We start from the raw sequence: 12,532 nt of genomic DNA, 5'->3' as shown, positions 1-12,532 counted from the left end.
ACGAATAAGTCTTCAAGGTTTCTTTAGGATTTAAACACTAATAAGTCTCTTGTTCAGACTGAGGAAGAAATAAATTACAAAGGTGACGAGGATTTAAAGCATTTGCAAAGTTCCCAGCAGAAGCCTTGAAAGCAGGCAACTGCACTATTAAAGAGAAGTAAATGGTTCAATATGTTTCTGGTTTATCTTAAAAAGAGATTTTACCATTTGCAGTGCAAATCATTAAAATTTAGAATTACCATGTAAAAAGATTATTACTGGATATGCATTTTCTAGACATTTAACTGGAAATAGCAAATTTTTGTTAATGAGATTCTGAGACAAAGGGAATGCAAGGAACACACTCTGCACACACTGAGAGATGCTGCTTGATCTGCATTTAGCAATAAAGGGAGACTGGGTCTCCCATTGTGACCTATTACAGATTTGTGTAAAACTACCATGGGATTCTTACCATGGTGCTGATTTTTCCCTTGGAGATTATGGCCAGATTGCAGTCTAGTGTTCCATAGTGATGTTGCAGAGGTCAGATATACTTCTTACGCTTCCTTTTAAATGTAATCCAAAGATATTGGAACTGCTTAAGAAGAAACAGTGTAAAAGTCCCAGATTCCCACTTTACAGAGGTGAGAAACCCTGCAAAAACACCTGCCTTCCATATAGAAACTCCTGCATATGCATGCTTCTGGGTTAATTCTCAGAAAGTCAGTCATGAAGATGTTGGCACCCACTTCCATTGGTTCTAGATGACTATGCATCACATTACTTTTGTGTCTGCACAAAAATGCCTTTCGCAGAGATCTAATATGGTTGACAGTCTTTCTTCAGGCAGCCTTCCAGCAAATAACCTTCTTTTGATGCAGGTGGCTTCTTCCGTTTTTGAGTACATTTCAATGACAGTTTAATTCCCAGAGGTCAATCCATTAACTCTTAGTCATAGGTGATAAATTCTCATTTTGGAATACACTGGTGTCAAGATGTGACATAAGAAGGTACTAAAATTTGGTTTCAGTGAAAAAAGGCAATACAGAGTTCAATACAGCCTGCCAGATCTCTCCAGCAAGCTGGGCAGCCGACCTGGCTGTGCTGTTTCTGGAAGCTGAGCTGTGCAGGGTAAGGCCAGCTCGGGTGTGTAAACACTGATCTTCTTGACTGTAGCAAAAATGCGACCGCTGTCATACTGATCAAGACTGCTGAAGACATCTTACCTGTAAAAAAGTTTCTGTTCATGAAAGTGGCTTAATTTTTTTAAGCTATACTGTGTGACTGATAAAAGATATGTCTATCTACAGTTTGTCTTGTTTATGTTACAGAAGCAACTCAGCTACACCAAATTGCAGCTTTATATTTTGGCAGAGATTTCTGATATAAAAAGCACTTCACCAGGCAAAGTGTTCTTAGGGTTCTTTTTAGTGGAAGAAAAACATAACCAGTAAAAGATTGAAGTCAGCGGTACAGCAGGAAAGAGAACAAAGCAAGGAGCTGTGAATTACACTATGAGAAGCATCACAACAAATTGTATCACTTGTTTGCGAAGATTTGTCTGCACTTTTTTCAACATCTTTGTCTTAAATGAGATTCTGTGGACTAGTATCCTTTTGTTTTAGTGTAGCGCCATGCACTGTGGAGTTTTGGTCCCAAGGAAGTGTGCTGACACTGTTGGGGTATCACTGAAATTCCAGAGGGTTTTGTATGGAGAGTAATGCATCCTATGTCATGGAGAGTACATAATTTGTGGAGTGGCTGGGAAAAAAAGTATGTGCATACACACAAATACACACACAAGGCTTCATCAATATTATTTAGATGTGTTTTGAGCTTCCCCACTTACATGTAATGCAACTATCCCAAGCTAATGCTGATAAAGTACTACAGCTATTTCTGGGACATTCTTCAGTTGTGGAATACCCTTTCTGAACTGGTTTGCAAGGCTCTTTCCCTGCATTCAAACTCCTTCTGAAAAGTCCCCTCTCTTTTCTGTGATCTAAGAGACACAAGCTATTCAGGAAAGTCAAAGGGAAGAGAAAACAGACGGTGGTCCGTATACCTGATTGTTAAAAGTGAGTCAGAAGTGTGCTCTGCATACAGTTGTATGGGTTTGCTCTGTAAGCCAGGAGCTGAGTTGATTTAAAGAGTACTTGCTGAAGTGTTCTGCATTTGAATCAGACAAATATTTCTATTACTTTAAAACATGCCAGTTTTGTTTGTAAACATATTAAAAGGATGTAACAAACAATTGACTTAAACACTTTTAAAGATTTATCTGTTCTCCATTTCATCCCTTCTCATTTCTTTCTTACTTAGTTTGTTGGGGTTTTTTTTAATAAGAACTGTGTCTGTATGCTTGTGTGGTTTCTAGTAAGTTGTAGTTGCTAATAGAAACAAATAATGTAAACAAATTCAAATACCAGATGGGAAATTAATCTATTCCACACACCCAATGATATTAGAGAGAAACTATTCCAGACCTGTTTAGGAGAGTTTTCAACTGTTCAGTGAGACAGTGATTTGGTTTTGTATCTCCAGCAAAAGGGCCAAAGTTCTTAATTGCCATCAATTCAATGAGAACTTGTAAGGTGACCTACAAGTGGCTTCTCTGGGCATGTAGGAACCAGTATTTTGGAACTGCTTTAAGCTTGTGCTGTTCATCCCACTGGGAGGAGGAGAGTTCTTGTCCAAACAATGTTAAATTCTCATATTCTGGCCTGGAGGGATGCTGTCACAGGTGCAGGAGTTGACTGTTGCCTGTTTGCAGCCTGAGCTGTAATTTCAGAGGTAAATTGCACAACTGAGGAAAAAGAAGGAAATCTGCCTGAGATAGGTCGATTTATTTTATAAAAGAGCACTGAAATAGGTCATTAATGTGGAATGTTAAAAGCTGTCCCAGCAGAGGAGAATTAGTAGCCAGAGTGCTGTCAATATTATGAAATAAATAATGTATATTCAATCAATTCATGTAAGAGAAATATAAACTCCGTGTTGCACTTCATGTGTACAAGGTCCATTGTCATCCTCCAAATGCTCGTTAAAAGGCATATAACCATATATGTACAGGATGACTATAGCTGAGCAATATCCATCACAATGTCATGTAACCAGCCCAGAAGCTCTGTGGAAGCACATGAAAAATACTTTTACCCTTGTTGTAACTCCTAAAATACAGGTTTTAGACAGGAAAAAGTTTGGGGTGAGAGAAGAGAGAGACCAGAAAAAGAAAAAAAGACAACCAAAAAAATCCAAACCCAAACAGTGCAGTAAAGAAGGGCTGATTGAGCCATCTGTTGATGACAGAAATAATTGTGCAGCTTCAGTATTCGCTTATGACTTGGTTTAAGACTAGGACATCCTAGCTGAAATTTTCTAGACTATCTTTTCTGAGCTGATTCCTTTTTTTTAAAGCAACATGATAACCTCAGATGGTGGTGACATGCTATTTCCTGTTCCAGTTAAACTTCTTCATTCATCATCAGAAAACGAATGCAGTTGGAGATGTGCTGGGCTTGCCATCTCCGTTTCCTTCAGGAAGACTAGCTCTTTGCTGAGTTTCTTATTTATCCTGTTATTCGACTCTTCCTCTGAACTAGAACCACGCTTGGGCTCAGAGCCCTGGTAGGGAGCCCTGTCGGGATGACAGAGGGTTCCCAAAAGGTAGCAGAGTTTAATTACTTAAATTGTAAAGGTCATGGTTAAATCTGAGGTGTCAGTGTATCAGGAGTTACGGTTAATAGGCAGTCTGTCAAAAGGTGTAGGTTCTTCTCTTGGGAAGCCAGGTGGAGTTCATGCTAGCGTGAATTTTAGCGTTGTGGTAGGTTCTTGTGTCCATTAATCCTATAACAACAAGGGCTGTGCTCTGGACTGGAAATGCTGAGGTATAAATAGTCAGATTCCCACACTGAAGTCTTTGGTGGCTGGAGAGAAGACTGTACCTGTCTAGTATAGTATCTTTAATTAAGTGCAATAGCAGCCTCTTGGAAACTACAATCTGATGTGTTTGGCTGATTTTCCCAAGAGCTGGAGATACTTGTTGCGTGCAGCCGTCCATCAGGACTGTGATTCACACGTTACGTAGGCAGCATGAGGACTGCAGGTTACTGAATGGTCTTTGAAGAAAGGGTTTTTTCATTTAATTGAATTTCCCTGGAATTTGTCTGCTTGTCCAATCCAAAATATTTCAGGAGCACTGTGATGATTTCATGACAACCTGCTAGAAACCCTGTAGATTGCTGGGACTCAGTCCTGCCTGTCAAGTATCTGGGTGCCAGTACCTGCAGTTACCGTGGAAAGGGGCTGCCCTTGGCCGTGCTGTCTCAAAGTAGACCCTGAGCCCTGTCAGCAAACCAGGGAATCTGAATGCCCTCTGGGCTTTTGAAGTCTCCTTGAAAATACAGAAGTTCTTGAATAGATAGGATATTCTAGGACATCAAGGCCATCGTGATTTTCATGGATAGTCATATCTCTCCTTTGATAATAATGAAGCCCTACCTGCCGCTAGGTACCTTTCTGGTACCCGTTACTCCTATTCAGAGAAGTTAGATGGAGGCCTTCCAAGTGCACTCTCACAAAGCAAGCTTGCCATTTCTTTGATTAGTTCTCTTCTGTACTTGTAGAATTTGATCTTTTAAATTTCTGAAAGTGCCTGACGAGAACTGCACAGTGTTCCAGAGGAGGTCTCTCCGGGGCTGCGTACAATCAGCATTCCTGCTGGAAATGCCTCCAGAATAAATTCATTGACAGCTTGTATGCCTGGAAGGTATGGCTGACCTTTGTGCACAGAACAAAAACTATTACGAGGCCCAAGTGAGACTTGAACCATCCATCAGCTTTGTGTTTGGATCTTCTTGATTATCACCAAACCAGATTTTGTACTTTTTGTTTGGGAAAGGAGCTGTGACAGAGTAATGAGGGAGGAGCGTTTCACATCGTTGATCTGAGGAACTTTTAAAATAAGTTTTTCATTCTGAAACTGAGAAAAATGCAGGCTGAAAAGCCAACACAAATGAGTGAGGACAAGAATGATTTGCAAGTGTCAAGATATATCCTTACATCTGCTATTTCCACTTGATTTGTTTTTAATCACTGGTAACAAGCAATACGTAAGAATCAATATAACCTGTTTTCATCTCAACGCTCCTAGAAATAGGACATTCTTTCCTAGTTTTCCTTTTCCTATAAATAAGACAGGGCTTTGGGTTTGGGATTTTTTTTTGTTCCTTTAATTGAAATATTCAAATATTGAGAACTTGCTTTATCATTTACTTTTTAAAAAAACACTGAAATAAGACGTGTATTCTAAATTAATAAAACAGAAACCTGCAGCTTTTGCAGCTGTATTCCATTCTGCTGAACAGGTATAACGTATGTTTTTAAAAGGGTGGCACATTCATTAGGGCAGTGAATTAAGAATGTTTGCTGTATTTCTGTAAGCCTGGCAGCTCCATCCCTCTTGTCAGCTCTTTATTCTGTTCTCTCTGTCACTCTTAATCCCCCATCCTGCCTACTAAATTGCAGCTTCTTCCATTAATCCACCTGCTCTGCAGCTCTCAGATTTTTCTGAAAGGCTTTAGAGAAAATCCAAGTATCACATTTACTACTCCCACTGCTAATTCAGTTTCTCCTCCTTTAATACTGTTACCTGCATCAGAAACACACATGATTTCTCTTTTCTCTTCGAAGTATTTTTTTTTTCCAGGTTTGACAGTTCTCTGTTTTGATCACAGTCTCTTCAAATCCTTGACCTGTTTGCTAGCTCCTTCCAGGCTCCTTCAGGCAAAGGGGTGACTAGCTCTAGGATGCTTTCCATCACATCATGCTGTTGGTGCTCATTTCCTTCTGGCCTTTCCTCTTCCTTTCCCCAAGGCTGATTTTCAATTCCCATTTATTTATTTTGCCCTCTTTCTCCTTTTTTCTTCACCAGCTCATCCCTTTCACAAAAGTCAGTGTTTAGGAGGAGCTGTGGAGGGTTAACATCACCCATGCCTCAGTTTCACCTCTGGTGTCAGGTTGTCTTCTTGTGGGTGCCTGCACTCACCGGGTTGTTGTCAGTCTCTAGGTCCTGTAGTCATCCTCCTTCTAGACCGGTGTGTAGGCACAGGGTAAAATGGAGGGGGTGCACACTCACTCTCTTTTTGCCAATGATTAAACCTTTTATCAAGCCTTTTGTGTTAACTGAAATAGTCTGGTGGGGAGAACGTTTGCTCTTGGACATCCTGCAAGGGAGCAACAGCTTCCCTATACTGTTGAAGAGCAGTCAGTGCATAGCTAGGAAACGTTACACTTCCTCAGAGGAGAACTGGCAAACAGAAGTTGATTTGGCAGCCTGTGATTTCTGTCTATCATTCCTTCCCTTGTACAGCATGCCAGCAAGTGGTGTATCTTTCCCCTCCGCTGTATCTTTCCTCTCTGCTAACTGGAATGTGGTTAACAGCAGTGATGTGATAAGGTCTGCTGAACTGGTAGCAGTCTAGTTCATGGTACGGGGGAGGAGAAAAACCACCTGCCTGGATAGTGTCCAGGACCTCTGTGGCGTGAGCGCTCCGTGTGTTTCATCTGCTTCTGCTATGGGGAATACAGTAATGGGGAAATTTGCTTGTGGATTTAGTCAGTGGCGCTTTTTGGTTTCATACTATTTTCAATATGACTGTTTCAAGTAGCAAGCTTAAACATCAAACACTTTTTTTTCTGGGAAGTAGGTATTTTTGACATTTTGTAACTTTTTTTACTTTGTATCTTGTTGGTAGCTACTTCGGTGGCTGCCAACCTTGTGTATTCCTAGACACAGCCACCAGCTGATGGCAATAAAGCAACCTGTGTGCAAACCGAGCACTGCGTGTTTCTTTATGGAAAGACTATGTGTGTCACACTGCTTAATGTCGTCTTCATTTTATTATAAACATTTTTAATTAAAAAGCTCTTGTAATTAGATTCTCTTTTCTGCTTTGAGCTCTTTTTTACATCTTTGATAAGAGAGACATCTTATTTTGAAATTCTCTGTAGTCCCCTTACTACAGCTGAAGAGCAGAACATTAACCATCTGTCAGCATATCTTAGTCTTTGGGAATAATTTGGTAATTGTCTTGAAGTGCAGTTGGTGATGTTACACATTTGATGAAACACTTACGAGTACTTCAGGGGAATAGACCTTTCAGTGTGCATTGTAGAACTGCAGGCAGCTTTTTGTGGTTTTTTTATTACCTCTGAAATAATTGTGCTCTGCTTTTTTGTTACAGTATCTACTAGAAATGAAAAGCTTAATTCTGCCCCCTGAACATATTCTGAAGAGAGGGGACAGTGAAGCAATAGCATATGCTTTCTTTCACCTTCAACACTGGAAAAGAGTAGAGGGGGCATTGAATCTCTTACACTGTACATGGGAAGGCAGTAAGTAATTCTCGTTTCTTACAAAGGAGCTGATCAAATATTTTTATTGAATGTCATGAGAAAATAATAGCTTTTGGTGAAGTATAGTATGTGGGAATTTTGGAGGTCAGTTATATCCTCACCAGCACTGAAATATTTAAATTTCAAACTGAAACCACAAACTTCATTTAACAAGAAAAAGGGTTTTGAAGTCTTGGATTGTGTTCTGTGTGTAATACTGAACAAAATTTCCCATCTTAGCTGAGACATGCTTTCTTACTCGGGAGTAAGGGGATAATAATTTACCTTCCTCGTTCCAGAGTTGTTTGTCATAATTTGAATGAATGGTTTCAAACTGAAAGAGGATAGATTTAGATTGGACATAAGGAAGAAATTTTTTACAGTAAAGGTGGTGAGACACTGGAACAGGCTGCCCAGAGAAGCTGTGGATGTCCTGTCACTGGAAGCATTCAAGGTCAGGTTGGACAGGGCTTCAAGCCACCTGACCTAGTGAAAGATGCCCCTGCCCACGGCAGGGGGGTTGGACTTCATGATCTTTGAAGGTCTTTTCCTAGCCAAACCATTCTATGATTCTATGAATGCTTTGATATTGGGGAAATTACAAAAGTGCCTTATAGGTGGATAAATATTAATGTGTGGTATAAAACAAAACAGTATTATATGACTTCGTTTTTAATTGACAAACTGGAGTGAGTCCAGTGGAGGATTACTAGGATGCGTAGGAGACTGGAACATGTGATGTAGGAAAAGATGCTGAGGGAGCTGGTTTTGTTCAACTTGGAAAAGACATCTGGTAGGTGAAGAGGGGATCCAGTTGCTGTCTTCTGCCACCCAACGGAGAGATGATGCGGAAAACGGAGTCAGAGTCTTCACAGAAAAGCACAGTGGAAAGATAAGAGGCAATACACACAGATTGAAATAAGAGAATTTTCATCTAGACATCAGAAAAATATTTTCAGAATGAGAGTGGTAATGCATTGGAACAGGTTGCTGATAGGTTGTAGGATCTCCATCCCCAGAGGTACTCAGAGCTCAGGTACACATGGCTCTGGGCAACCAAACCTCACTTCTAAGATGGCCCTGCTTTGAGTAGGAGGTAGGAGTAGATGACCTCCAGAGGTCAATTACTAACCCTCCAACCTGTCTTATCCTGTTTTTGAGATGTGCTTTTTTCAGGTTGCAGAGAATTAAAAAGTACTGTTTGTAATCAGCCTTTGTGGGCTTTTTTTAATGCAGATTTTACTTTATGTAATCTAATTCTCCTTTTCTGCTGCGCTTTATTCTGTTCTCTTTCAGCCTCTCCAGATGTTATTATACCACCATTTCTCCATTTGCTATTCTCATTTAGCTTTGTTAGAAAAGGTAGTTTGTCACCATGCTAATTCCTACAGAAATACACTTAATACCTTCATTGTAAAAGTGACTTACTGTCACCGTCACTGTATGAAATGGCCTGAACTTGCCTAATTTGCAATGTAGGCTTCCTGAAGAAGCAATAGCTTTATTTCTAAGTGTACAGAACACCTTGCTCAGTACTCCATACCACTGCCATCTGTGGTTTGCTCTGCTACGTTGTTCTCTGTCATACCTGCTTGCTCTTTCTTGCTGTCATTTCTCCCAGTCTGTTATTTTCTCTGTCATAGCTTCCTTCCAAATGCCTTATTTTCAGTGGTTGGCTTTTAGAGAGTGTTTCTTCTCCTCCCAATGCTTGCAGAAGTCCTTTAGCCCAAGGCTTGTTATCCCATCATTATGGAGCAATATTTTGCAGGGAATCCTGCGTAGATTCTTTTGTTTTTTCAGGCTGGGGAGTCCCTAAAGAGCTATTTACAAGGACCAGTGTTTGGCACAGGAGGCTGGCTGCCCTGCAGTCCTCCTGCCACTTAGGAAATCTAGGCATCTGTGAATGAAGGCAGTGTAGGGCCTTTCCATCTATCTATATTGACGGATTCCTCATTACCTCCAGCAATCTGAATCTGTACTTCATTAGCTAATAGTTGTAGAGTAGCCTGTAAGGTGTAAGTTAGTATTGTTGCATAACCTTTAAAGAGAAATTCACAGTTCATTTTGCACAGTGATTTCAGAGAGAGATGAACAGTGTACCAGTCCTCAAGAATTTTGTTCACATTTTGCTCACACATGAGGACTCCCCTGGATTTTAATGGTTTCAGTGTATCTGGTCCAATCGATAATCATAACTTTTGGTCCATATCTTAGTCAGTAATACTCTTTACAGATAAGAGTGAACTATTTATGCCATTCTTATGTCCTTTACTTGCAAGAGGTTTCCTTGGCATCTCTTTGTTATTGTTAAATTAAAACCAGTGGAAATATGTCAGAGAAATTAAATTGAATTAAATACTAGTTCTAACCAACAGTCTACACAGAGTACATGGTCAGTTGTCCTCGCCTTCTTTCTAGGTATTCACGTACTTGTCATGTCTTTGAAGCGTACTATTCTGTCAGTGTGCTTAAATAACCACAAGTCTCACTTTAGTAGCTCCTGTGTAGGAATGTAATGCTCATATAGACACTATTCAGTTCTGACCCTGTGGGAATGAGGCAGAATTAAGTACATTTAGTCAGTCACTTGGGGTTTACATTTTGAATGCTTCTGAGGAGAATAAGGTCACTCCTAATTAAGACAGCCTCTAACGAAATTTATGCAGGAATGTCTTTGTTAAACTCTGAAATTCTCGCAGAGTATTTTTCCCAAATTGCATTCAACAGTTGAAAAAAGTGAGGTTATAAAAACAACGATCATCAGCGAACCGGAATATTGGTTGTTTCCTTCTCTGTCTTCATTTGATCAAAGTACAGTTTTATTCATAGTACAACTGAAAAAGCCTGTGATGCCACATGAAAGATTGCTCTGGGTTTGGTCCAGGTGTCACCTTCAAGAGTCTGAGGCGCTTGTTCATCACTGTCCGTTTCTAAACTTGTGTCGTGTTTCCTGCTGTTTGCATGTGAAGAAAATCCTAGGGGTTCTCAAATGTTATGGTAGCTCTTACCATGAGCACACAGATGAATAGCAAACTGCCTCTGTGCTACCTGAATTGATTTACGTAAAACAGGATTAGATAATACTGATAAACACAGACTGATACAGATGAACCAGAGCACTTTCTTCCATGGCTAATAACATTGCTAAAAAAACTGTTTTGCTGTAAATATTCCATATTTGGTCTCATGTCAAAGATGACTGTTTAAATTCAAGAAAATTTATTCAGACATTTTTTTGTAAAAGCAACCTCTTTACCGTCCCTTTTTATTTTGATTAGAATCTTAGTACTGCTGTGCTTTAGGATAAAGCAGAAGAGGCTTGGTTGTTTAAATATTAAGCCAGATCAGAAGGAATAACTTCTGTTAGCAATTTTGAAGTAATGAGCATTGAACATCCTTCCATGTATGTTTTTGTATAGACACTCAAGTTTGTTGCCTGTGAAGATCATACAAGGCTTGGATTATTGTATTTATACTTAGTTTTTTGGGGTGCTGTGGAGGGGTGGTATGTTTAATATTGGAAAAGCATTACAGCCCAGGTTGGTGTACAATCTTTGAGGATTTCTGCCTTCTTTACTATTGCTTTAAACATAGAAATCAAGAATAAATACACTCACATAATTACACAAAAAATACAGATAACGTTATTGTAAATGCAGCGTGCACAACTGAAAATACTGGGTATTGGGTATTTTAAACCAATTTCTCAGTTGCCTTGTGAGCAAGAGATAATGGAGTGTTACCATGTGGCGGCTAGCTGTGCCTAACATCTAAAATATACAGTGCTTCTAGGTTTTCTGTGGAGGAAAATATTGCTTCAGTGAGTGATGTTCTTAGGAGTAGTGAGGATAACACGTGGATGACATTTTAACAGTGAAAATAATATATAGGATAATGGAAAAGATGCCTTGATTGCAAAGCTGTAATTCAGTCAACTATTCTGATGTTTCCATAAACCCACTTAGAAGGCCTATGACATCATCACCATCCAGATTTAGTAATCTGTTTCTCTTCCTCACTGTTATTATTTTCAATTTCAGAAATGCATAAGATTAAATATTATTTAATCCATGACCTGAAGATTTATATTGGAAACCTGACTTGATTTGCTGCATTTAAAAAGAATGCATGTGAGGAACCTGGTTCTAATAATTCAGTATTAATCTTTGATTGACAAATATAAAATGAAAACATGACTGCGTTGGAAGACTGGTTCTCTGGGCTTGAGTCGTCGGTGTGTCTTGGTTTGCTGGAGTGTGGTGGGAAAAAAGTACTGGACTTTTTTCCTTGCAAAAGTTCTATTATGCTTGATGCACAGAGATTGCAAGTAGTGGCCTGAATTCGCAAGCTTGACTGGTCATTTTTGTAGGCTATACCTGTTACATTAGATACACTTCTTCCCCCTGAAATTTAAAAATTCTGCAGCCTAAAAAGCTTGAGACAAAATGTGTAGATTTGGCTGTGTAATTTTAAATGCAATGAGTTCTGATCCTGCAAACATTTACGTATGTACTTGTAATGTGGTCTCACTTGATGCTCGTGAACCTTCTCCCAAGGATAAACATAAGTGTTTGCAGGATTAAAAGCGAAGTTTAGATTTATATTTTGGCATTGCATTAAGCAATTTATATGCTGTTTGCAACCAAATACAAATGTTATGTTTTGTCTGTGTTTGTTTTTCAAAATTTTAAATGTAGTGAAGTATGTGCAGTGATTACCACACTCACAGTAACTTGTGCATGTTGTTGTTTTCAGCTTTCAGAATGATCCCCTATCCACTGGAAAAAGGACATCTTTTCTACCCTTACCCTATTTGTACAGAAACTGCAGATAGAGAACTACTACCATGTACGTTCAACTTTTCACTTCTTACCGTTGACATCAAAGAATTGTTTACCTGAATCTTGCAGCAGTGATCTCCATTGATGCCTTTCAAATTGAATACGCTGGATTAGAATAATCAGGTTGACAATGAGTCTCTGGAGCTGCCCTGATGGTTTAAGAAGCAGCTGCTAGCCATAATTCATGACGATTAGCTATCTTCATTGTTGTTGACGGCGTAGGGACAGGGAGAGAGATTACTGAAGAGATATAAATCAGTTAGATCTTGCTATTCTCTCTTGCCAAGTCACTGGAAAATACATCTGAACTTTCA

The 12,532-nt window shown here is 39.4% G+C and overlaps 1 protein-coding gene across 8 annotated transcripts in view; it reads left to right on the top strand.

The window, feature by feature from the left end:
• ST7 (suppression of tumorigenicity 7) overlaps window positions 1-12,532 on the top strand; it is a 151,663-nt gene that overhangs the window by 129,747 nt on the left and 9,384 nt on the right. For all 8 annotated transcript variants that reach the window (XM_013303293.3, XM_055808580.1, XM_055808582.1 and 5 more), the window contains 2 exons: window positions 7,227-7,377; window positions 12,133-12,225. In XM_013303293.3, coding sequence (XP_013158747.2) covers window positions 7,227-7,377; window positions 12,133-12,225 — 244 coding nt within the window. The remainder of the gene's footprint in view (window positions 1-7,226; window positions 7,378-12,132; window positions 12,226-12,532) is intronic.

Source organism: Falco peregrinus, chromosome 6, assembly GCF_023634155.1.
Source record: "Falco peregrinus isolate bFalPer1 chromosome 6, bFalPer1.pri, whole genome shotgun sequence".
Classification (NCBI taxonomy): Eukaryota; Metazoa; Chordata; class Aves; order Falconiformes; family Falconidae; genus Falco; species Falco peregrinus.
Note: the sequence above shows the minus strand (reverse complement) of the source record. Positions and strands in the feature narration are given on the sequence as shown.